The sequence below is a fragment of the Oncorhynchus mykiss genome, chromosome 2, assembly GCF_013265735.2.
Source record: "Oncorhynchus mykiss isolate Arlee chromosome 2, USDA_OmykA_1.1, whole genome shotgun sequence".
Taxonomy (NCBI): domain Eukaryota; kingdom Metazoa; phylum Chordata; class Actinopteri; order Salmoniformes; family Salmonidae; genus Oncorhynchus; species Oncorhynchus mykiss.
Window position 1 is genome coordinate 69,795,282 of NC_048566.1, and position 25,712 is coordinate 69,820,993.

A 25,712-nucleotide genomic window follows, 5' to 3' on the forward strand; every position below is an offset into this window, starting at 1 on the left:
ACCAAGCAAGATAAATAAATGTGGAATCACTACTGAGTGAATTAACAAAATAATTTTGGAATGAACGCTTCCAAAAAATTTGAATGGTCTGTCGAAGTCAAGGTGTTTAGTTCCTAGTGTAATGGTTAGAGTTCCCAGCTGTGGGTCATAACATTGCGGGTTCATCTCCTGGAGGAGATATTTTGACCATTCTTTTGTTAACCTGTTAGATCTCTAGGGGCGCTATTTCATTTTTGGATAAAAAACGTTCCCGTTTTAAGCGCGATATTTTGTCACGAAAAGATGCTCGACTATGCATATTCTTGACAGTTTTGAAAAGAAAACACTCTGAAGTTTCAGAATCTGCAAAGATTTTGTCTGTAAGTGCCCCAGAACTCATTCTACAGGCGAAACCAAGATGATGCATCAACCAGGAAATTAGCAGAATTTCTGAAGCTCTGTTTTCCATTGTCTCCTTATATGGCTGTGATTGAGCAAGGAATGAGCCTACACTTTCTGTCGTTCGCCCAAGGTCTTAGCAGCATTGTGACGTATTTGTAGGCATATCATTGGAAGATTGACCATAAGAGACTACATTTTCCAAGTGTCCGCCATTTTCGTTTATATCGATCTGTGGACACTGTAGATCAAAATGTCTTGAATTGAGCGATAGCCCTGGTTCCCACGGATACAGGGGCTGCAGTCCAAATTCAAAGTAGACAGACCTTGGCCCTAAACAGCCCTTGAATGACGTTTTACATTGTCATATCGGAGAGCCAATGTCCTTGGTTGAAATCTTGAAATTGAGCTCAAAAACAACCAACCTAAAGCTATGAATGTACCTAGCAAAATAATGTAGTTAGCTAGCACTTCTGTCAGTTAGCTAGCTAGCTAGCTAGCTACAGTTACCCATAGCTGGCTAACTAGTTTTATAGTTTGGTCATTTATTCCAATATGTTTATGAAGCTAGCTACGTTTTATAGGGTCCTCACTACAAGACTAAGCCACTTTGCCAATGCTAAAATCAATGTCATCTATACATTTGTTTTAGTAAGCTAGCTTACAAAATTCATAATTTTGTCTGACATGCCGAAAATGCAGCCGTGTTGATTAAATTTGACACTTTCCGGCCACCGGAGTATGACACGTGACCACAGTTTGCATTGAATTGTGGGTCATATCAACCCCACAAGTTGATATGTGGACCTCCACTTAACTTCTTCGATATAGGGGGCGCTCTTTTAATTTATGGATGAAAAACGTTCCCGTTTTAAACCAGATATTTTGTCACAAAAAGATGCTCGACTATGCATATAATTGACAGCTTTGGAAAGAAAACACTGACGTTTCCAAAACTGCAAAGATATTGTCTGTGAGTGCCACAGAACTGATGCTACAGGCGAAACCAAGATGAAATTTCAAACAGGAAGTGCCCCAGATTTTGAAGGCGCTGTGTTCCGATGTCTCCTTATATGGCTGTGAATGGAACAGGAATGAGCTTACACTTTCTGTCGTTTCCCCAAGGTGTCTGCAGCATTGTGACGTATTTGTAGGCATATCATTGGGAGATTGACCATTTTACACTACATCTACCAGGTGTTCGCTTGGTGTCCTCCCGTCGCAATTATTGCGTAATCTCCAGCTGCGTGTATTTTTCCGTTTGCTTCCAAGGAGAAACCCAACTGCCACGAATTATTTATCATCGAATAGATATGTGAAAAACACCTTGAGGATTGATTCTAAACAAAGTTTGCCATGTTTCTGTCGATATTATGGAGTTAATTTGGAAAAAAGTTTGGCGTTGTAATGACTGAATTTTGGGGTTTTTTTCTTAGCCAAACGTGATGAACAAAACGGAGTGATTTCTCCTACACAAATAATCTTTTTGGAAAAAATGAACATTTGCTATCTAACTGAGAGTCTCCTCATTGAAAACATCCGAAGTTCTTCAAAGATAAATGATTTTATTTGAATGCTTTTCTTGTTTTTGTGAAAATGTTGCCTGCTGAATGCTAGGCTTAATGCTATGCTAGCAATCAATACTCTTACACAAATGCTTGTGTAGCTATGGTTGAAAAGCATATTTAGAAAATCTGAGATGACAGTGTTGTTAACAAAAGGTTAAGCTTGTGAGTGAATATATTTATTTCATTTCATTTGCGATTTTCATGAATAGTTAACGTTGCGTTATGGTAATGAGCTTGAGGCTATGATTACGCTCCCGGATAAGGGATTGCTCGACGCAAGAAGTTAAGACAAACTGCATCTAGTTTCGACAAGGATTCCCGCAAGGCAAAGAGGCTAGCGCGAGTGCGGAGGGCGTAAAAATAACGTTTTTGGACTGCAACCACATTATATTTTCTGAGCCTGTGTGATGTAGGATGTGAAATCTGAAACCACTTGAAGCTGGGATGTCCTTCCTACCATTTAATTCGCTCTTCCGACTGTCCATTAAATCTTGGCATCCCTGCAATTGTTACATCGTAGAGGAGCAGGAGAGTGATTTCAACAAGGTAGCAAATTCAGAGATTGATTTATAGACATTAATATAAAATAGTAGAACGTTTTTGATTAAAATCTATGTGTTTGTCATAGACAGACAATATTAATATGAGATTAAAGTAAATCACAGTATAATGGTTTAAAAGCAGGATTTTTATAATATTACCGTTAAACAACTTTATATCACTTAGGCACAGCAGGCATCAAGTTACTTGCTGATAAATTTGCATAAAAAAGGTCTATCAAATTTACCAAACACAATTAAATGCTTACAATTGCCAACTTATAGGCATGACTCATTTAGGCATCTTAATAAAGCTGGACTGCTGCAGAGCTCAGCAAGGTACAAGCTGTCGATCACAAAGCTCTTGTCTATAGGGGATTCTCTCCATGACTATCCACAGTCCAACCTGCTGATGACTACTGTAGATAGTGTGAGGATTTAGCCGGAAGAAGACGACGCGACAGCACCCTCCTCAGGGGATTGGTACTCAGTGTAAAGCCAATTAGTACATACCTGGGCCCACTGATTGGCTAGGTGTCTCCCTCTATATAGGTGTGCCAGGAGATGAGCTCGAGGTGGATTGGGAGCAGACACCGGGACCTGTGAGGACGTTGGACTTTCCTACCTCAGAGAAAGCTTCTTCATCTGATGCACCTCGGCTCTATGTTAAACAAGGCAGGCTATTGATAGAGGGAAGCGTTCGCCCTGTAAATATGATGTGTAGATGATAGTCTAAAGACAAGGGGAGCCGTTTGTTGTTTCGTGTTCCATTTTTGGCCATGGCCTTTTGGTCAACTGGTTAGTTTATGTGTATTATTTTTACGCTGTTGGACGCTACCTTGTACTGGAATTATTTTGTCTGGCGAAAAGAAAACCCGTTTAGTGACAATACAAAAGAAAAGGAACCACAACCACTGCCTCAGGTCTGTTCATTTCATGCCTGTGTTAGGGTGTTTCAGACTAGCTGATCCATCACAACAGATAAAGGCCACTGGTATCAGACACAGATGTGTTCTGTAGCTCAGGATTAGTATTGGACAGTAGATATTATATAGGACCAGTCCATCAGGATAAGGCTGGTGGGTAGAGGCAAAATACTTTTTAACTGATCTATCAGTTTACCAGCCTGTTGAACTGGTGGAATGGTGTTGCAGTACACTGAATGGCATCGCTGGTCTGACTCACCCCTCTTTGCCGCGGTTGTGGATGGCCAGCTCGTCCCCGATGCCTTCCTCGTCTTTGAAGGCGTTCCAGTCCATCTTAGACTTCTCTAACGTGCTCATCTTCTGTTTCTTCCCCCCGAGGCGGTTCAGGATGCTACCCATCCCTACAGGCCTCTTCACACTGAGGGGGACACATATAAACGTTACACAATAAAAGAGAACACAGAGGAGGGGAGGTGCTTGTGACACAGGGCTGATGAAGTTGGATATTTTTGCAAGCCTCATCTTCAGAAAACAGCAGAGCGAAATTATGAAATTTTCAAGGGAGAGCAATAAATGAAATTGGAGCCTGACTGTTATTGTCAGCCGATATTGGCCTTTTACCGCTATATTGGTATCTGCCTATAATTCCACTAATAAATAGGATGAAAAATGGGAATCTCATGCTTATCTGAACGCTTGATGTGATTCATTTCACAATGTAAAAAAAATCTAAATTTCAAACATATTTGTTGGACAATTGCTGTTTTGGATGGCAATTTATAAGAATTCAGTGTGGAATAATTACACTTGAATTTCCCCTGCGTAAAACAGTTTATCGGCAGATATATCGTAAAGTTTTGTCCCCCCAAAAATCTGAATCGGTATCGGGCTCTAAATGAAATAGTCACAAGCTCTAATGCTCACAATGAAGAAAATTTAATAATGGGGGAAGAGAGCGAATGAGGGAAGAGTGGAGAGAAAAGAGACAGGACAGAGGAAATATAGAGATTTCAGATTATAAAACCAAACAAAACAGGCTTCCGAATTGTAATGATTCTTCTAGCAGTTTATTTCAGAGCATCACCTCGTTTCTTTGTGCAGCTGTGTGAACAAAGATGTCAGTCCATTTTGATACAGAAGAAAGTCATCCTGACACTGAGGTTTCTCTTGGCTGCAGCGATGAAATGCTAAACAATATGTGCTGAGAAATAGCTGAAGACATCACACTGGCACGCCTCCCAGAGTGCTGGCGGAGTGGTTGGGGCACCATCAGACCTTGGAGGTACTGGACGGTGTCAGGATCCAAGGACGAGCACTTTCATGCTCAATTGAGTCATATTGCAGGTCCCTTCTAGAAGAACAGACTCAAAATGTGTTTACACTAATGCTTTCCTCTCTTTGTTTGCATCTGTGTGTGTCAGCAGACAGTAAAGACGGGGTGTGTTTAACAAGGGCGTCTCCTATATCAAGGTTTTTGTGGATAACCAGGAAATGGAAGTGACACTGAAACAGAGGTCAACAAAAGAAGACATGGCAGCATACACCCTTACACACGCGTGTGTTACCCGCACGTGCAAACCCAAACACACCCATGTATCCCACTCTAACCATGTTGATAACAAGCCTGTTTATAGAGTTCCAGCTCATTGGAAGTGTGTTACAACAAGCAGCTCATAATCTAAAATGGATGTAACAGGCTGGCTATAAAATGAAACGGCAAGGAGAGGACAAACACACACTGGCAAACATATACTAATCAATCCAGCTGGAGGTAGGGCCAACGACAAGCCTGAATCAGTAACACATTGTCAGTCATACAGTGCTACTACAGTATATTGCTACTAAAAGTACTGAAGTGAATTAACACAGAGAGAAAGAGAGGAATAGGAGAAAGACCCCTGGTCCACACAAGGCAGATATTGTTCTCATTCCACAGAGAGGATAAGGGTGCTTTGAAGAGAAACAAGGGTAAAGTCTGCCTGACAGAATGCATCTGCCATCTGTACCGGGGCTGTCTGCATCGCTCAGGAGAGAAGAGGATGGCGGGCAACAGAAATGCAAGGGGGAACCTTTCTTCTTTTCTTCTGCATTGTTTTGTTTGTGGGTCTTTCTGTGATGCACTTCAGGAACAGATCAATTTCCTGCAGAATAGCAGAATGCTCACACACACAGACACGTCTTATCCTACCAACACACAACCAAACTCCCCCTCAATAACACACTCCCTTAGTAATGTACACACACACACACCACACTGACTGAACATGTCACATAAGCCCATGCTTACACACAGCTTTCTGCCAGCTGTGCCCACTGAGCACTGTTCCCACGACAGCCTGACATGGGCCAGACTAAACATCCAAATAGCTTAGCACATGCACATACACACCATCGTTCTGCACCTACAAAAACAATAATATCCACTTAGAACACAGTGTGTGGTGAACAGAACTACATGGAGTAGTGATAAATGAAAAATGAATTAAGGTCATATCTAATATTGTTTTTCTTTTCCCTGATCTAATCCTGGAGAAGCTCGCAAGACAAGTGCTGCAAATGTCCCAATCACTGTACTGCATCATCAGCCTCTCCAAAACACTGGGCTGCTGCTGCTCAGTCATGTGCAAGCAGCAAGCCTTAATGCAGCAATGTGAGCCTCAGCCTCCCCCAACACAGGCTACAGCACACAGATCTATAGAGGACAGTTACACAACTCCAGTGTTAATATTTCAACATGTGTGTGACTGTGTAAAGGTTTGTGAGTCTCATATTGTGTCACAACTTCTCTATTACAAGCAATGGCTGCACATTAATGGACAAAGCCATCGATCACATGACACCATTCAACCCTATCTGAAGACTCAATAGCACATTGAAGTGAAATGAAGACGGTTAAAGGAAAATGCCACCCCAAAAAAACAAAATTCCACCCTTTATGTATTGGTTTCATTAGTCCATTGTTGATATGGTCCCAAAATGTTTTTCATGTATGACGCATTTTGCATCAAACCAGCGGTATTTCGGTATTTTGAAAGTATCAAAGTATATTTTAGATTATTCAAAGTAGCCACCCGTTGCCTTGACAGGTTTGCACACTCTTGGCATTCTCTCAACCAGCTTCATGAGCTAGTCACCTAGAATGCATTTCAATTAACAGGTGTGCCTTGTTTAAAGTTCATTTGTGGAATTTCTTTCCTTCTTAATGCATTTGAGCCAATCAGTTGAGTTGTGACAAGGTAGGGGTGGTATACAGAAGATAACCTTATTTGGTAAAAGACCAAGTCCATATTATGGCAAGAACAGCTCAAACAATCAAAGAGAAAATAAAGTCCATAATTATTTTAAGATATAAAGGTCAGTCAATACGGCACATTTCAAGAACTTTCAAAATTTCTTCAAGGGAAGACGCAAAAACCATCAAGCGCTGTGATGAAACTGGCTCTCATGAGGACTGCCACAGGAAAGGAAGACCCAGAGTTACCTCTGCTGCAGAGGATAAATACATTAGAGTTACCAGCCTCAGAAATTGCAGCCCAAATAAATGCTTCACATCTCAACATCAGCTGTTCAGAGGAAACTGTGTGAATCAGGCCTTCATGGTCGATTAACCTGCAAAGAAACCCCTACTAAAGGACACCAATAAGAAGAAGAGACTTGCGTGGGCCAAGAAACACGAGCAATGGACATTCGACCGGTGGAAATCTGTCCTTTGGTATGATGAGTCCAAATTTGAGATTTTTGGTTCCAACCGCCGTGTCTTTGTGAGACGCAGAGTAGGTGAACGGATGATCTCTGCATGTGTGGTTCCCACCGTGAAGCTTGGAGGAGGTGGTGTGATGGTTTGGGATGTATTTAGAATTCTAAGGAACACTTAACCAGCATGGCTACCACAACATTCTGCAGCGATGAGTTGGACCACAGAGTGAAGGAAAAGCAGCCAACAACTTCTCAGCATATGTGGGAACTCCTTCAAGACCGTTGGAAAAGCATTCCAGGTGACACTGGTTGAGCGAATGCCAAGAGTGTGCAAAGCTGTCAAAGGCATACTACATGATTCCATATGTGTTATTTCATAGTTTTGAAGTCTTCACTATTATTCTACAATGTACAAAATAGTAAAAAGAAAAGAAAAACCCTTGAACGAGTAGGTGTGTCAAAACTTTTGACTGCTACTGTATTTTGAAAACTTGATTGCTGACATGCTGCAGGAGGGACTGGTGCATATTGGTACTATATCAACGACGGACTAATGAAAGAAATACCAAAAGATATCAAATCAAAATCAAATTTGATTGATGACAGACATGTTTAGCAAATGTTATTGCTGGTGTAGCAAAATGCTTGTGTTCCTAGCTCCAACAGTGGAATTATAAAATATATAAATATTAGATCAAGCAATGTCAGTGGCATTGTTTTTGGGTGCAGTTTACTTATACTTTTTGCATCTCAAGGAGACATAACATGCTTTATTTCTATTTATTACGATTAAAAGAAATAAACATAGGACATTTGGAGACATAACATGAGCAGTTTGAGCTTCCTCAATGAAGTTCCCTCTCATTGAGTAACTCAAGTTGAAGGCTAACTGGGGTACTACAGGTTGCATTAAATCAAAGTTTATTTGTCACGTCGCCAAATACAACAGGTGAACACCTTACAGTGAAATGCTTACTAACCAACAGTGCAATTTCTAAAAATAAATATTTAAAAAAATAAATATATTAGGTGAACAATAGGTAAGTAAAGAAATAAATAAAATAAAAACAACAGTAGCGAAGCTACAGTTGAAGTCGGAGGTTTACATACACCTTAGGCAAATACATTTAAACACAATTCCTGACATTTAATCCTAGGAAAAATGCTCCGTCTTAGGTCAGTTAGAATGACCACTTTATTTTAAGAATGTGAAATGTCAGAATAATAGTAGAGAGAATGATTTATTTCAGCTTTTATTTCTTTCATCACATTCCCAGTGGGTCAGAAGTTTACATACACTCAATTAGTATGCATTGTTAACTTGGGTCAAATGTGTCGGGTAACCTTCCACAAGCGTCCCACAATAAGTTGGGTGAATTTTGGCCCATTCCTCCTGACAGAGCTGCTGTAACTGAGTCAGGTTCGTAGGCCTCATTGCTCGCACACACTTTTTCAGTTCTGCCCACAAATGTTCTATATGATTGAGGTCAGGGCTTTGTGATGGCCCCTCCAACACCTTGACTTTGTTGTCCTTAAGCCATTTTGCCACAACTTTGGAAGTATGCTTGGGGTCATTGTCCATTTGGAAGACCCATTTGAGACCAAGCTTTATCTTCCTGACTGATGTCTTGAGATGTTGCTTCAATATAGCCACATCATTTTCCATCCTCATTATGCCATTCATTTTGTGAAGTGCACCAGTCCCTCTTGCAGCAATGCACCCCCACAACATGACGTTGCCACTCCTATGCTTCACGGTTGGGATGGTGTTCTTTGGCTTGCAAGCCTCGCCCTTTTTCCTCCAAACATAAAGATGGACATTATGGCCAAACAGTTCTATTTTTGTTTCATCAGACCAGAGGACATTTCTCCAAAAAGTATGATCTTTGTCCCCATGTGCAGTTGCAAACCGTAGTCCGGCTTTTTTATGGCAGTTTTGAAGCAGTGGCTTCTTCCTTGCTGAGCGGCCTTTCAGGTTATGTCAATATAGGATTAGTTTTACTGTGGATATAGATACTTTGGTACCCGTTTCCTCCAGCATCTTCACAAGGTCCTTTGCTGTTGTTCTGTGATTGCGTGGTCCCATGGTAATTATACTTGCGTACTATTGTTTGTACAGATGAGCGTGGTACCTTCAGGCGTTTGGAAATTGCTCCCAAGGATGAACAAGACTTGTGGAGGTCTACAATTTTTTGGTCTGAGGTCTTGGCTGATTTCTATTGATTTTCCCATGATGTCAAGCAAAGAGGCATTGAGTTTGAAGGTAGACCTTGAAATACATCCACAGGTACACCTACAATTAACTCAAATGATGTCAATTAGCCTAACAGAAGCTTCTAAAGCCAAGACATAATTTTCTGGAATTTTCCAAGCTGTTTAAAGGCACAGTCAACTTAGTGCATGTAAACTTCTGACCCACTGGAATTGTGATACAGTGAATTATAAGTTAAATAATCTGCCTGTAAACAATTGCTGGAAAAATGACTTGTGTCATGTACGAAGTAGATGTCCTAACCAACTTGCCAAAACTATAGTTTGTTAACAAGACATTTGTGGCGTGGTTGAAAAACGAGTTTTAATGAATCCAACCTAAATGTATGTAAACTTCCGACTTCAACTGCATATACAGTAGCGAGGCTATAACAGTAGCGAGGCTAAATACAGGCACCGATTAGTCGGGTTGATTGAGGTAGTATGTACATGTAGATATGGTTAAAGTGACTATGCATATATGATAAACAGAGAGTAGCAGTAGCGTAAAAGACTGTTAGCGGGTGGCGGGGGGGTCTTTTTGTCCTAGACTTGGCACTCCTGGACCGCTTGCCATGTGGTAGTAGAGAGAACAATCTATGACTGGGGTGGCTGGAATCTTTGACCATTTTTAGGGCCTTCCTCTGACACCGCCTGGTATAGAGGTCCTGGATGGCAGGCAGCTTTGCCCCAGTGATGTACTGGGCTGTACGGACAACCCTCTGTAGAGCCTTGCGGTCGGAGGCCGAGCTGTTGCCGTACCAGGCAGTGGTGCAACCGGTCAGGATGCTCTCGACATTGCAGCTGTAGAACCTTTTGAGGATCTGAGGACCCATGCCAAACCTTTTTAATTCCTGAGGGGGAATATGCTTTGTCGTGTCCTCTTCACGACTGTCTTGGTGTGTTTGGACCATTCTAGTTTGTTGATGATGTGGACACCAAGGAACTTGAAGCTCCCAACCTGCTCCACTACATCCCCGTCGATGAGAATGGGGGCGTGCTCGGTCCTCCTTTTCCTGTAGTCCACAATCATCTTCTTAGTCTTGGTTACATTGAGGGATAGGTTGTTATTCTGGCACCACCCGGCCAGGTCTCTGACCTCCTCCCTATAGGCTGTCTCGTTGTTGTCAGTGATCAGGCCTACTTTTGTGTCGTCTGCAAACTTAATGATGGTGTTGGGAGTCGTGCCTGGCCATGCAGTCGTGGGTGAACAGGGAGTACAGGAGGGGACTGAGCACGCACCCCTGAGGGGCTCCAGTGTTGAGGATCAGCGTGGCATATGTGTTGCTACCTACCCTCACCACCTGGGGGCGCCCATCAGGAAGTCCAGGATCCAGTTGCAGAGGGAGGTGTTTAGTCCCAGGATCCTTAGCTAAGTGATGAGCTTTGAGGGTACTATGGTGAATGTTTCAAATAGCAACTTCTTATGTGTCCGATTTTAAAATAAACTGATTCAAGGACATATATCTGGTGTATTTTGAAGCAATTATTGGTACCGTGACTGTCTTTGAAACATTTTACTGACACGAAGATTGCCATTTTTCCATTTACTATAATGGGGGATGGATCCAGTTTTCTGCTAACAATAACTGAAGTACCGTGGTCGGCCTTAAACCTCTGTGGCTTCAATGAGAGGGGGCAGTCGTTCTCCCCTGAATAAAGGACCAATGAGGGATGGAGTGAGAGGGATGAAGGAGAAACTAGAAAGCGACACAAAGCAGTTCCTTAGAGAACAGGCACGATAAACAGTGCAGCTATAGACACATACAGTACATGCTCACACAACGCCACTGTAATCCAGGCTCCAAACTGCTGTGACAGGGGATCAATAGACCATCAGGGCTCAACTGATACTCTATCCAGCCTGTCCCCGTCCCTGTGTGGTGGGCTGGGGAAGGTCTGGGCAGTGTGCCAGGCTGCAGCACTCCTCTCTCGGTGTCTTTGTGTCTGTCTGGGGAGAATGTTAAACATACTGCCCAGGCTACAGGGGAGAATGTTAAACGTACTGCCCAGGCTACAGGGGAGAATGTTAACATACTGCCCAGGCTGCAGGGGAGAATGTTAAACATACTGCCCCGGCTGCAGGGGAGAATGTTAAACGTACTGCCCAGGCTGCAGGGGAGAATGTTAAACGTACTGCCGAGGCTACAGGGGAGAATGTTAAACGTACTGCCCAGGCTGCAGGGGAGAATGTTAAACGTACTGCCCAGGCTACAGGGGAGAATGTTAAACGTACTGCCCAGGCTACAGGGGAGAATGTTAAACGTACTGCCCTGGCTACAGGGGAGAATGTTAAACGTACTGCCCAGGCTACAGGGGAGAATGTTAAACGTACTGCCCTGGCTACAGGGGAGAATGTTAAACGTACTGCCCTGGCTACAGGGGAGAATGTTAAACGTACTGCCCGGGCTACAGGGGAGAATGTTAAACGTACTGCCCGGGCTGCAGGGGAGAATGTTAAACGTACTGCCCAGGCTGCAGGGGAGAATGTTAAACGTACTGCCGAGGCTACAGGGGAGAATGTTAAACGTACTGCCCAGGCTACAGGGGAGAATGTTAAACGTACTGCCCAGGCTACAGGGGAGAATGTTAAAAGTACTGCCCAGGCTACAGGGAAGAATGTTAAACGTACTGCCCTGGCTACAGGGGAGAATGTTAAACGTACTGCCCAGGCTACAGGGGAGAATGTTAAACGTACTGCCCGGGCTGCAGGGGAGAATGTTAAACGTACTGGCAAAATGGCGGACGGAAGACAGGGTGGTGCGGCAGGTGCCGCTTCTCATTCGAATGCTGTAATTTTATCTAAACCATCAGGTGTACGCCGATCCCAGCTAAGTAACTCATGCAAAGAGTTAAAGCGCAATTATGTGTTTTATCTCCAGTACTCTGCCATGATTGTCAGTTATGTAGCTGCTCTACTGATAATCTCAGTGCGTCCTTGCTGGGATGACACAATCAGTCTACTACCGGAGAATATCAACACCAAACACATTGGCTCACCGTTCCACGGGAGCGGACAGTACACAGCATACCATAATGTTCTGAATAATGGCCAAGTCTACCTCTCTCCTTATTCTACTGAACCGCTTAGGCGTAACAAACACAAGTCCAACATTTATCGGAAACTGTTAAACTACCTGTTCACTACCCTCCTGCTCTCCGGGGATGTACAACTCAATCCTGGGCCCAATATCACCGAGCCAGTGATACGCACCGGAGTGGAGAGCGGTGGATGGCCTCGTCCACTGGTCGTCGCCGCTGTGGAGGTGGGTGAGTGCTATGGTCCTATGGTTTCTCTCGACTCACCCGGCTCCAGGATAGATTTTGTCTCTTCAAACATACCAGAGTTGCTATATGCGATCCCTGACTCTGTTTCTGGTACGCAAGATATTTTAATTAGTTCCCCGCATCCAGTGCAGGCGGGAGGGATTGTTAATTGCGCTACCGAACTGCCCCTAATCAAAACTAAACAAAACGGCCTAAACCCAGCCGTCAGAAAACACAGAAAATTTAACTCTTTTCAATGTGTCAATCACTCTCGAGTCATCTGGGACCCACGAGCTAAGCCCAAGGGACTACTAGGGGGGCACTTGAACATTCGTAGTGTCATTCCAAAAAGTGATCAAATTCAACATCTACTCACAGACTCCAACCTTGACTTTCTCTGCCTCTCAGAGACATGGCTCCATAAACACTCTCCATGTGCTGCTTTGATTGTGCCTGCTACAATGTTTTCAGGAGAGACCGGATTGAAGGAAGAGGAGGGGGTGTGATGATTTACATTAAAGAACATATCCGATGTAAACAAATTGAGTGGTCATGTGATAATGAACTAGAATGTATCGGCCTGAACGTTACACTGTCTCCCCAAATGTCTTTTACCCTCATTGGAATGTATAGGCCACCTTCCACCAAAAGTGTGTTTTTTGATCAGTTTAATACCATGCTTAGGGAATGTGATTTTGGGAAAGAGGTCATCTTAATGGGAGATTTTAACATTAATTATGAAGACAAGTGTTGTAGGAAAACCCTCAAACAGATCACTAATACCGTTGACCTTACACAGCTAGTTAAAGGGCCAACCAGGGTGACTTGTTGCTCTAAAACACAGATTGATTTGGTGTTCAGTAATAAACCAGAGAGAGTGACTAAATCATTCAATATGGTTACTGGGCTATCTGATCATATTCTGACACTTGAAAATTGGCCAGCTGGCTAAAACCGGCACTTTTACTGAAACGTTGATTAATGTGCACTGTCCCTGTAAAAATAAAAAATAAACAAAAAAAAAAACTGCCCAGGCTACAGGGGAGAATGTTAAACATACTGCCCAGGCTGCAGGGGAGAATGTTAAACGTACTGCCCAGGCTGCAGGGGAGAATGTTAAACGTACTGCCCAGGCTGCAGGGGAGAATGTTAAACGTACTGCCCTGGCTACAGGGGAGAATGTTAAACGTACTGCCCTGGCTACAGGGGAGAATGTTAAACGTACTGCCCTGGCTACAGGGGAGAATGTTAAACGTACTGCCCAGGCTACAGGGGAGAATGTTAAACATACTGCCCAGGCTGCAGGGGAGAATGTTAAACGTACTGCCCAGGCTACAGGGGAGAATGTTAAACGTACTGCCCAGGCTACAGGGGAGAATGTTAAACATACTGCCCAGGCTACAGGGGAGAATGTTAAACGTACTGCCCAGGCTACAGGGGAGAATGTTAACATACTGCCCAGGCTGCAGGGGAGAATGTTAAACGTACTGCCCCGGCTGCAGGGGAGAATGTTAAACGTACTGCCCGGGCTGCAGGGGAGAATGTTAAACGTACTGCCCAGGCTACAGGGGAGAATGTTAAACGTACTGCCCAGGCTACAGGGGAGAATGTTAAACGTACTGCCCAGGCTGCAGGGGAGAATGTTAAACGTACTGCCGAGGCTACAGGGGAGAATGTTAAACGTACTGCCTGGGCTGCAGGGGAGAATGTTAAACGTACTGCCCAGGCTGCAGGGGAGAATGTTAAACGTACTGCCCAGGCTGCAGGGCCTGTTTGGGGAAACACACAGGGTCTGGCTGATAGGAGGCTGGCAGTAATCACAATCCATTTTATTTGAAGATTGAGGTCTCCCATGACCAGAGCCTCTCTCTATAGCTGTCTCAAATAGGGAGACTGATAACACACAGAGCATGAAGACACACACTTACTGTACACAGTACACACACAATAAATACACACAACAAAATGGGAATGATGACACACACACGCAGTTCTGCAACTTTGGCACAAGGAAGGAGAGGAGCAGAAAAGGCGAAGCGAGGTGAGGAGAGGTGGGGCTAAGAGCCTCCTCCACCCCCTGCAGACAGACAGGACTGTGACATGGTGGTCTCTCTGGCAGGATGCCAACCGCATTCCATTGTGCTCCAGAAGAAATGCGTCCCCTTCTCAGAGTGGGACTGACCCCAGTATTCACCCATAACAAACAAATGGACCACTAGAATAGAAAGGAGTGGGTGCTGATGTTTAGTTAGGAATAACGACTACTATGCTCTGTTATACTACAGACCAGAACACCATGGTCAAATCCTCTTCGTTGTGGACCTAAAACTTCCCCTGTCTGTCCCCTGTCTGTCTTACCTGTGCTGAGAGGTCTGTCTGGGCAATGGGCAGGGAGATGCTTGAATGACCCAGATATCAGGGAAAAAATGTGTAGGAATGCTCCTGGAGCAGTGGCCAGGTAGGACAGAGAGGACCTTAACATCAGCCAGGGAGTGGGAGCAGTATCCAGAGAAAAGAGGAGTTATGCATCACAATGGTCCAATACAACCCAATCACAATCCTTTCATTACAAGCGCAAACTTCTAGCCAGTGGACAGTCAGTGATAGGCTATGCATGATTATGAGTGTGTTTTGGATACCAGAATAGGGACAGTAGAGTAGGTTTAATCGTATTTGCTAAAGGCTTTATTCCACTGCAGCCTTGACAGTTTGAATAGAGACCTTTGAAAGACTCATTTTTAAAACAAGCCCATAATATCAAACTAAATGAGCCAACAACAGCCGTACCAGAGGCCCGAGCCCCACTCTGTCCTCCAACTGGCCTACAGTACAGACTCTCTCTCTGGTGCAAGACTCAGGTGACTGAAGTGATGCCAAAATGGACTAAACCGTATTTTGTGCGTGTGTGTGTATTCTGACATACCCATTTGAACTTTCCTCAGAAGATTAAATCCCTCCCTTCCTCTCTCTTTCCATCTCTCTCGCCATCCCTCCCATCTTCAAAGCCTGGTCCAGTCAGGAATGTGTTTCCGGGGTGCTGGTATCTCATGCCCTGCCCTGGGTGAGTAAGTGAGTCAGTGAGTGAGTGACAGCTCTAGGTTAGGGTGAACAATAGGGAACACCTGCTGTGGAGGAGCTCTTTTATACAGCTGCCACCTGTTCCCAGGTCAGCTGGCCAACCACCCTCTGGCTACTGGGACACCGCCACAGGTCCCTTCTGGCACTCTGTGACATACACAGACCCTTCTGTCCCCTAACAGGTCTAGCCACACTGTACCTGCAGCAGTAGCTCATTACTCTGCGCTGCTCTGTCTGGCTGTGATGTGTCGTAAGTGAATAACGAAACAGCACTTTGGTTAATATCTCCTCTCCCCTGCTGGGCCTCTCAACGGGGGCCTCGCTCCACACTTACACACACTCACCAGCCCTAGCTCGCTCTCACACAGGCTATTCATACAGTACTCCTCCCCATGAGTCCCACTCAATATGTCCCCTCTCAGTTTCTCTCCATCTGACTTTCTGTAAAAATCCAGATGGTTTAAACAAATCAGGGATAAAGTGCAGACTAGCCCAGAACTCTCCAGAGGACTGACAACTATGTGATTCAGAAATACATCTCAGGCCAATTTAATCTGGAGAAATGACATAAAAGCAGACACACATAGAGCACCAGAGGTCAGGCTGGACCACAGCTAAAAAGAGAAGGGAACGTCAGAGCAGTGGGCCCCAGTGTGCTGTTTCATCAGGGGCCTCTCCTCTTTCATCAGGCCCTCTAACACAGACTAGGCCCGAACCAGAGGGTGGGGTATGGGGGGGGGGGGTCTCAGGGCACCTCCAACAGTTTAAACTTTTTCTCCCAGAGGATCCCCCCAGCACACATGTTCCTCTGCTGCTGTGGTTGCCAGGGAAACTGTCAAACATACCAGCTCAAAAGGAAAGAGGGAGGTCTGGGGAAATGTGGCTCAGGGTTTGGGTGTCTCAGGTAGGTAGGTTTGTGTGTGTGTGTGTGTGTGTGTGTGTGTGTGTGTGTGTGTGTGTGTGTGTGTGGACATTGTTTGGACAAACAGGAAATAAACATTTGGGATTACAGGATTGTGCATTAGTGGGTTGATGCAGACACACTCATACTGACATATCCACTGACACGTCAACATCATTGCAACATGTCTTCTGTAACCTACTGAGACATCTACGTGGTGAGTGTAACCTACTGAAACATCTACATGGTGAGAGTAACCTACTGAGACATCTACGTGGTGAGAGTAACCTACTGAGACATCTACGTGGTGAGTGTAACCTACTGAGACATCTACGTGGTAAGAGTAACCTGCTGAGACATCTACATGGTGAGAGTAACCTACTGAGACATCTACGTGGGGAGTGTAACCTACTGAGACATCTACATGGTGAGAGTAACCTACTGAGACATCTACGTGGTGAGAGTAACCTACTGAGACATCTACGTGGTGAGTGTAACCTACTGAGACATCTACGTGGTAAGAGTAACCTACTGAAACATCTACATGGTGAGAGTAACCTACTGAGACATCTACGTGGTGAGAGTAACCTACTGAGACATCTACGTGGTGAGTGTAACCTACTGAGACATCTACGTGGTAAGAGTAACCTGCTGAGACATCTACATGGTGAGAGTAACCTACTGAGACATCTACGTGGGGAGTGTAACCTACTGAGACATCTACATGGTGAGAGTAACCTACTGAGACATCTACATGGTGAGTGTAACCTACTGAGACATCTACATGGTGAGAGTAACCTACTGAGACATCTACATGGTGAGAGTAACCTACTGAGACATCTACATGGTGAGTGTAACCTACTGAGACATCTACATGGTGAGTAACCTACTGAGACATCTACATGGTGAGAGTAACCTACTGAGACATCTACATGGTGAGAGTAGCCTACTGAGACATCTACATGGTGAGAGTAGCCTACTGAGACATCTACATGGTGAGAGTAGCCTACTGAGACATCTACATTGTGAGAGTAGCCTACTGAGACATCTACATGGTGAGAGTAACCTACTGAGACATCTACATGGTGAGAGTAACCTACTGAGACATCACCACCACAGCCCTAGCTTAACCTCACTCAGGCTCAGCCTGTCACCACCACAGCCCTAGCTTAACCTCACCCAGGCTCAGCCTGTCACCACCACAGCCCTAGCTTAACCTCACTCAGGCTCAGCCTGTCACCACCACAGCCCTAGCTTAACCTCACTCAGGCTCAGCCTGTCACCACCACAGCCCTAGCTTAACCTCACTCAGGCTCAGCCTGTCACCACCACAGCCCTAGCAGCCCTTGCTTAACCCCACTTAACATACTAACACAAGTGGATGGATACACCCCCCACAAACACAACCCAGTTTTAAGTGCTTAGCTGCAATTAAATGTTTAGTGCCTTCAGAAAGTATTCACACCCCTTGACTTGTTCCACATTTTGTTGTGTTACAGCCTGAATTTAAAATGTATCACATTTAGATATGTTTTTGTGACTGGCCTACTACTACACACAATATACCATAATGGCAAAGTGGTATAATGTTTTTACAAATAAAAAATGAAAAACGGAAATGTTTTGAGTCAATAAGTATTCAACCCCTTTGTTATGGCAAGCCTAAATCCGTTCAGGAGTAAAAATGTGCTTAACAAGTCACATAAGTTGCATGGACTCATCCGATGTGCAACAATAATGTTTAACATGATTTTTTAATGACTGCCTCATCTCTGTACCCCACACATACAATTATCTGTAAGGTCCCTCATTTGAGCAGTGAATTTCAAACACAGATTCAGGCCAGGGAGATTTTCAATGATAAATCACAATTCTGAAAGAAGATGAGGATTAAAGAAAGGGTTGATATAAGGTGGTGTAACCATGTAAGGTGAGGTTAAAAGCTATACAATGGACATTTCATCCCACCGGTCACCTGACCGGGCAGTGTGTACACACAACAAACACACAGATGCTTCTCTACGGGTGACTACGTCAATCTCCTCAACAGTTATCATGACACCACAAAACTCTACCTAAACATAGAAACCTCAACATAAGATACGACACACAGCTCGTGCATTCTAGATGGTGCATGTACAGCAGGTTTCTATAGAGAGGTCTCACTGGTATGTGAGGATGCTCTTTGCTCTGCAGCTGAATGAGGCTCCTCCACTTAAGGTAGTATCTTTTAGCACCCTCTCATTACAAAGATAGCAACGTGTAACACTCAGACATAATAACCTATGGTGGTGAGGCACATCTGATAGCCCTGCTGAAACATAACACCATGACTGGTCCTTCACTTCTGTGCATTGACACTAGTGCTGAGCGATTCATCAAAATGTTGGTTATTTTTAGTTTTTTAAAACAACTTAATTGACCGACATCAGGTTCAATTATTTTAATTACATTTCCTTCTGTTTTTTTCTGTGAGCTCAATGCACACATTGCACAGTTTTTCTAGAAATAAATCAGGTCCAGCCTGAACTGTGGAATTTAATAGGGAGTTGTTGTTTCCAACAGGCCAATATCCTAAATACACTACATGACCAAAAGTATGTGGACACCTGCTGGTCAAATATCTCATACCAAACTCATAGGCATTAATATGGAGTTAGTCCTCCCTTTGTTGCTAATTCAGCCTCCACTCTTCTGGAAAGGTTTTCAATTAGATGTTGGAACATTGTTGCTGGGACTTGTTCCCATTTAGTCACAAGAGCATTAGTGAGGTCGGCACTGATGTTGGGCAATTAGGCCTGGCTCCCAGTCTGCATTCCAATTCATCCAAAAGGTGTTCGATGGGGTTGAGGTCAGGGCTCTGTGCAGGCCAGTCAAGTTCTTCCACACCGATCTCAACAAACCATTTCAAAACCATTGTCATACTGAAACAGGAAAGGGCCTTTCCCAAACTGTTGCCATAAAGTTGGAAGCACAGAATTGTCTAGAATGTCATTGTATGCTGTAGCGTTAAGATTTCCCTTCACAGGAACTAAGGGGCCTGAACCATGAAAAACAACCCCAGATCATTATTCCTCCTCCACCAAACGTTACAGTTGGCACTATGCATTGGGGCAGGTAGCATTCTCCTGGCATCCACCAAACCCAGATTCATCCTTCAGACTGCCAAATGGTGATGCGTGATTCATCACTCCAGAGAACGCAAACAGTTCTTGTGTTGACGTTGCTTCCCGATAGCCAAATCCACTTATTTAAATGGGTGTCCACCTACTTTTGTATATACAGTGTAATTTAAAGCATAAAACATGGTAATTAACTACAATGACCATAATCCATTTCGCATCTACTTGTCCGGTCTGTGTTTTCTTTTACACCTGCTACGGAAGAGACAAAAGAATGCATGAGCATGAGGTGATATAAAGAGCAGCTTTAACTTCGCGAGTTCTCTACCTGAAAATACATGATCTAAGTGATTGATAGTTGGTATTCAGCAGTCATTAAAGTATGCCTTTGAAGAACTACCAAATAGTGATTTTGTCAGCAGCAGCAGTTCTATAGAGATGAGATGATGACCTGGAATGAAATAATAAATTCATCAAATAAAATACACAACATCTCAAATATTGTATTAAAGTAAAGTCATGTCAATAAATGATGGTTAATAAGTGATAATCAGTAATGACAGTCACTACCATCATGGCTTGTACGAATTGTTTTATTTTGTGTTTTTAGAGTATTCAACCCACATAACGCATAGCGCATTTAATGGAAAATAAATATCGAAACTGAAATCCGTGATTTAAAAACTAATCGAAACCGACCTCAAAAAGCACTAATCGCTCAGCAATAGAGGACACACACATCTATGATGAAGGAAAATAGTTTATGTTCCTAAATCTGGGGAGCACTCATCGTCTGTCACACCTCTCTCTTCACTGACAGCGCCGCAGATTCCTCATCTCTACTCTATTACCCGTCATTAATTCCCTCAGTCACACTGCTGCTGGCTCTGACCCCACTTATCCCGTGACCCCTCACCTCTGGAGAGCAACCTGCTCTCAGAGCTCTCAGTGAGATGGGAAACATGAGTGTGCTACAGAGCTCCAGAGGATGGTCCACAAGCCATAGAGTCCAATGATGAGAAAACTACTACTGTTGTCGCTGCAGCATACCTCACTGGTAGTCTCTCATCACCCTCTCTACTGTTCTAGATGTAGGCCTTCCTTTCCCCGATTGATTCAGTTAAGATCAGAGTTGAGCAGAGACCCTTGAAAATAATACTGCAGAACTTTGTAGAATTCATGAGAATGTTCTGATCTGGGAGCAAAATGTTCTGATCTGGGAGCAAAATGTTCCAGTCAGGCTCGAACTCACACACACTTACATACACACACACACGCAAAAACGTGTACACACACACATACGCACTCAGTCACACACTAAATTGAGAAGTGAGTGCACAAAAATACAGACAGACATGCCTCTAATGTATAACTTGGGTGTAGAGTCAGGCCAGACATAATGTATGATAGCTTTCCTCTCCATCTTTGTAAAAACAAAGAAAATGTTTATTTTTAGGCCCCTGAGATGTCCTTCTAGAATTAGAAAAGCAGCCCTCTAAGCTGAGAACATATGGAAATCATTAGCCTTTGGAGACATACTTACTCTCTCACGAAGCATGAGCGTGCGCACACACAAATACATTCACACACACTCACACCGAACATATGTCATACACACAAAAATACAGGAAAATATCAACCAATGCAACTGCCCTGTTAACATTGAAATACTCACACACCATAACACAGGCTTATTTTATAGAGAGCCAGCTACAGTCAGGAACAAAGAGTGGGAAGTTAACAATTACATTAATGAAGAAGGGCAATTCCACGGTAACAGAATAATGCTGAGACCGGGGGTCAAACAAAAACCAATGACTGCAAAGTTAAACAAACCTTACAACTATGCACAAGGACTACTTGTAACAATTTCCACAGAAATTTGTACAAAAACACATTTACTTGAAGAACAGATGCAAAGTTTGGTAACAGAATGATGGTTTGTGCTGCTGTGCCATCATTGTGTTGCCAAACTCTGCATCTGCACTGTTCTTCATATGTTTGATCCTGTCCCAAGATCGTTGTGTTTTGGACAAGTGTTTTTGCAACATGTCTGTAGTTTTTGGAGTCAATGTAGAATTGTGCTCTCTGTTGGCCCTTTTTGGTCTACCACCTACTGCTTTAATGGTGTGCAGGATGCATTTGCTTTTGCTACTATCTTTGCCAAGAAATGTAAAGTCCTGGAGTGGAAAAACGGTCACCCACCATCGCATAGTCAATGGCAGCAGGACCTGATTCACTTTTAAAAACTAGAAAAAAAATGTTACATTTTAAAAAGGGAAACATTATGTATTTCCTCCCTCCTCCAGAGGCAAGACTTTCCAGGTAATTTACTTGACTGACTGTCGCTGATTTTGTAATTATTATTTATTTTCCAAATATCTGACGTGCCTCCATTCTGTTGAACTGAACTGCTGAGATCTGCTACCATACCCGTCCATGTACCTTTGAGCTGTGCTTCTTGGCCCTGGGGACCCATTCAGCCTCTCATTGGGGTTGGGTGCATGCGGGTGCGGCTGGGAATGTGCACCCATTTGGGTCCCCAGGATCAGGATTAAGAAGCACATCCTCTGAACAATGTAAAAAAAATGGCTGTGACCTTGTCTGAAGTTGTCTGAAATTCTAAATCATTAAATATGTAATAACTTGAAAGGTGAAATGAGAAAAACAGGAATACATATATTTATCAACAACCAAATGTGTGTGTGTGTGTGTGTACACAAGACTACAGTAACATTAGGAAGTCTAGAGAAGACAGTCTTACTGTTGTGTCACAGTGGCGATGATGTGCGTGCATGTGTACGTGAGTGTGTGCCCGCCTACGTTCTGAATCAATGTCACCCGGTGTTGAGTAGTGAGGTAGCACCATAGAGACAGAGAGCAATCAATCAACCAATCACTAGAGTTCCCAACAAGCGGCTCTAAATCTCAGCGGTATGCTAATCGATAGCACTTAGCCTGAACCGCCAGTATTTCACAATGCCGCTGTGGACTACTGTTCTGGCAGATTATAGCCAAGCCACCCCCCCCCCACACACACACACACACACAGAGCATGACAGCAGGTCAATCAAATCTATGAACACAACTGCTCTCAATTAGATGGGGGATGGAGGATTGATGAAATGTTGGCTGGTGTTTTTGTTGAGTGCTAGGCTTGGGCGGTATACCGTATACTGGGTTATTTGGAAATAGCCACAAGATGGTTTTTCAATACCGTTTAAACTATTTTTTTGATTTTTATTTTATAAATCAAAATATTTGTAGGTAACTTCTTAAGTAAATACCAGCAGTCAACTTGTGCAATGTCGTTCTTCATTACACCTGCCACATAATTTTTCATTATGAAGCTTACCAGTAGTCCCCAGTCATGTGGTGTTTGTTTACAAGCACACAACGACGAGAGACCGCCTTGTGAGCAGCAAGCACCAGGGGATCTAGTTACAGTATGAAATTCACAATTATATGTTTGCCAGCTAGACATCTTATAACTATTATAAGTGAACTGTCTAAAATGTTCTAAACGCTCTGCAGTTGTGCATTTGGTTTGCTAATTTATTGTCTAGTTAGCTATCTAGCTAAGTGGCTAGCTTCTTCCAAAATCAAGCTGAGGTAGTCTAACAGCAGGTAGTGGCAGTCGGGGTCGTTTAAGATGAGCATGACCTTATTTCTATTACAGCATATCGGATGACTGTCTCCATATTCCATTCAACCAGCTCAATGTAACATTGATAGGATTAGGCTACTACTTGATACTAAAATTGTCCCTATACCCATCATAAGGTTGCTACAACAGGTCGAGAGAACATTTTTAGTAATCAAGGTGACAGACAGTGACACATTAAATACCGCCTTGCACAGTCTTGCCTGCATCTAGCTGATCTAGGGCGTAATCATTAGTCCAACAGTTGCAAACAAGAGTTTCTATTGGACAAATTCAGGTATGTTTATCCCTGTTTCATTCCATTTGCTTCCGTTTAAGATTTTTTTTCCAACAGAATTGGTGGAACGCCCCTGATCACCCGCAAAAACAGTTCACCTTCATAGCAGCGACAAACAAACAGCATGATCACTTTGCTTGTTGTACAACTCGTTCTCGCATCTATGAGCTCTCCTCCTCTCACCTTTTCCCTTCATTTGTGGACTTCAGGGCACAACACAACAGCTGTCTGTGACCAGGCAAAAAAAACAAGCCAAACCTTCATACCATAACCGCTACACACAGCCTACAACGTTGTCACCATATTGGCTAACGTCATAGTCAACATAGCTACTAGAACTAACGCGTTAGTAAACCCGCTACAATAATGCAGTACAGAATACAGAAAGTAGTTTAGCAGTTACACCAGCTGGCCCCGGTGGCAATAAATGAATAAAACCAAAAGTTTACCTTGACTTGGAAGAGTTCCAGTGTTGAATAACCATAGCCAGCTAGCTAACATAGCCTCTGTCTGTTTGAGCCGGGTGTTTGAGTGGGCTAAACTAGCTAGCTGCATTCGCTAGCTAAGCAAGTGGGGGGAAAAAAATATATAAATATAGCGCGCTCTCTCGCTGAGTCAACTACTCACAACATTTTATGCACTGCGGTGCTAGCTAGCTGTAGATTATGCGTTCAGTACTAGATTCATTCTCTGATCCTTTGATTGCATGGACAACATGTCAGTTCATGCTGCAAGAGCACTGATAGGTTGAAGGACTTCCTTCGGAAGTTGTCATGATTACTGTGTAAGTCTATGGAAGGGGGTGAGAACTATGAGCCTCCTAGGTTTTGCATTGAAGTCAATGTACCCAGAGGAGGACAGAAACTAGCTGTCCGGTGGCTACACAATGGTGCAACCCCAGACTGTGCTGTTGAAGCTTCTGTAATTGTAATCAATTATTTGGTGACGTGAATATATTTAGTATAGTTTTATCTAGAAAGGCTAACTTTCTTAATGTTTCACTATGTAAAAAAATATATAAAATTCACTGAGGATGGCCCTCCCCTTCCTCCTCTGAGGAGCCTCCAATGCCTCCTGGATCAAGAGCCTTGCTGCCCAATATTTGTTGTGTGTGTGCAGCAAAATGTGAGTTGCATTTTTTTTGTTACTTGTAAAACTTTATGAGCTGTCCTGCAAATAGTTTAGGTAAGAGACTGTATACAATGTTTGTAATCCGCTCGTTAGTATTTAGTTAGCACTTTCTCTGGGATTTTACATGTACTTGTTAGCATTGCTAACCATCGGATTACAGAGGCTAAGGTGGGTTTGAAAATAGCACCCCTTGTGTTCAGTGCTGACATTACCAAATATCCTGGTAAGGCACAAGGTCGATATGAAGGTATTACAATTTGGATACCGCCAAAGCTGAGTACACCACTATGATGCCTTATGCAACGACAGGCACCACAGAGCTCTGTTTTTAGCCATCTTTCCTTTATTGTGTTTATTTCATGTCTCAATACAGTTATCTTGATAGTGCCTCCCTGGAACAGATCTATAAAGGAAGAATTATATAAAATGTAGATAGAGAAAGACAGAGAGGGAGGGAAGGTGTGGGGATAGTAAGAGAGAAAAATAGATTGAGATGAGGTTGAGAGAGGGGAGAAAGGAGGGGGACAGAAAGTGAATGGAAAAGCAGACAAGAGAGCAGTTTTTTGTGCGCAGTAATGGCAGTCAGAAGGCCAGGGCCACATTACAGCGCAGTAGGAGCTCAGACAGACAGAGCTGAACAGTACGGCAGGGAGGCACGTGTTCATTTAAGAGAGGCTGAACTCAATGGAGATCACATGTCTGGGGCCTGTCCTGCTGACTCAGGCCTTCCACTACCATGCTCACCTCAAATCATACGAGAGAGAGAGAGGCTTAACTCCAATCACACAGGACTCAGGAGACAGAGAGAGAGAGATAAGAGGTGGTGAGATGGGGTGTAGACAGGACAGGAGAGCCGAAGATGGAGAAAATAATGGAGGGACAAAGGGTGGAAAAATGCAGTCAACACTTTTCTGC

General features: G+C 43.6%; 1 protein-coding gene across 2 annotated transcripts in view; it reads right to left on the reverse strand.

Annotated features, from left to right (window-relative positions):
* Nucleotides 1-25,712, reverse strand: part of LOC110494926 (craniofacial development protein 1) — a 51,553-nt gene that overhangs the window by 19,355 nt on the left and 6,486 nt on the right. Inside the window, exon 6 of one of the 2 annotated variants that reach the window (XM_021570267.2) lies at nt 3,671-3,829. The exons of the other annotated variant lie outside the window; for it this stretch is intronic. Coding sequence (XP_021425942.2) covers nt 3,671-3,829 — 159 coding nt within the window. The remainder of the gene's footprint in view (nt 1-3,670; nt 3,830-25,712) is intronic. 2 annotated transcript variants of the gene reach the window in all.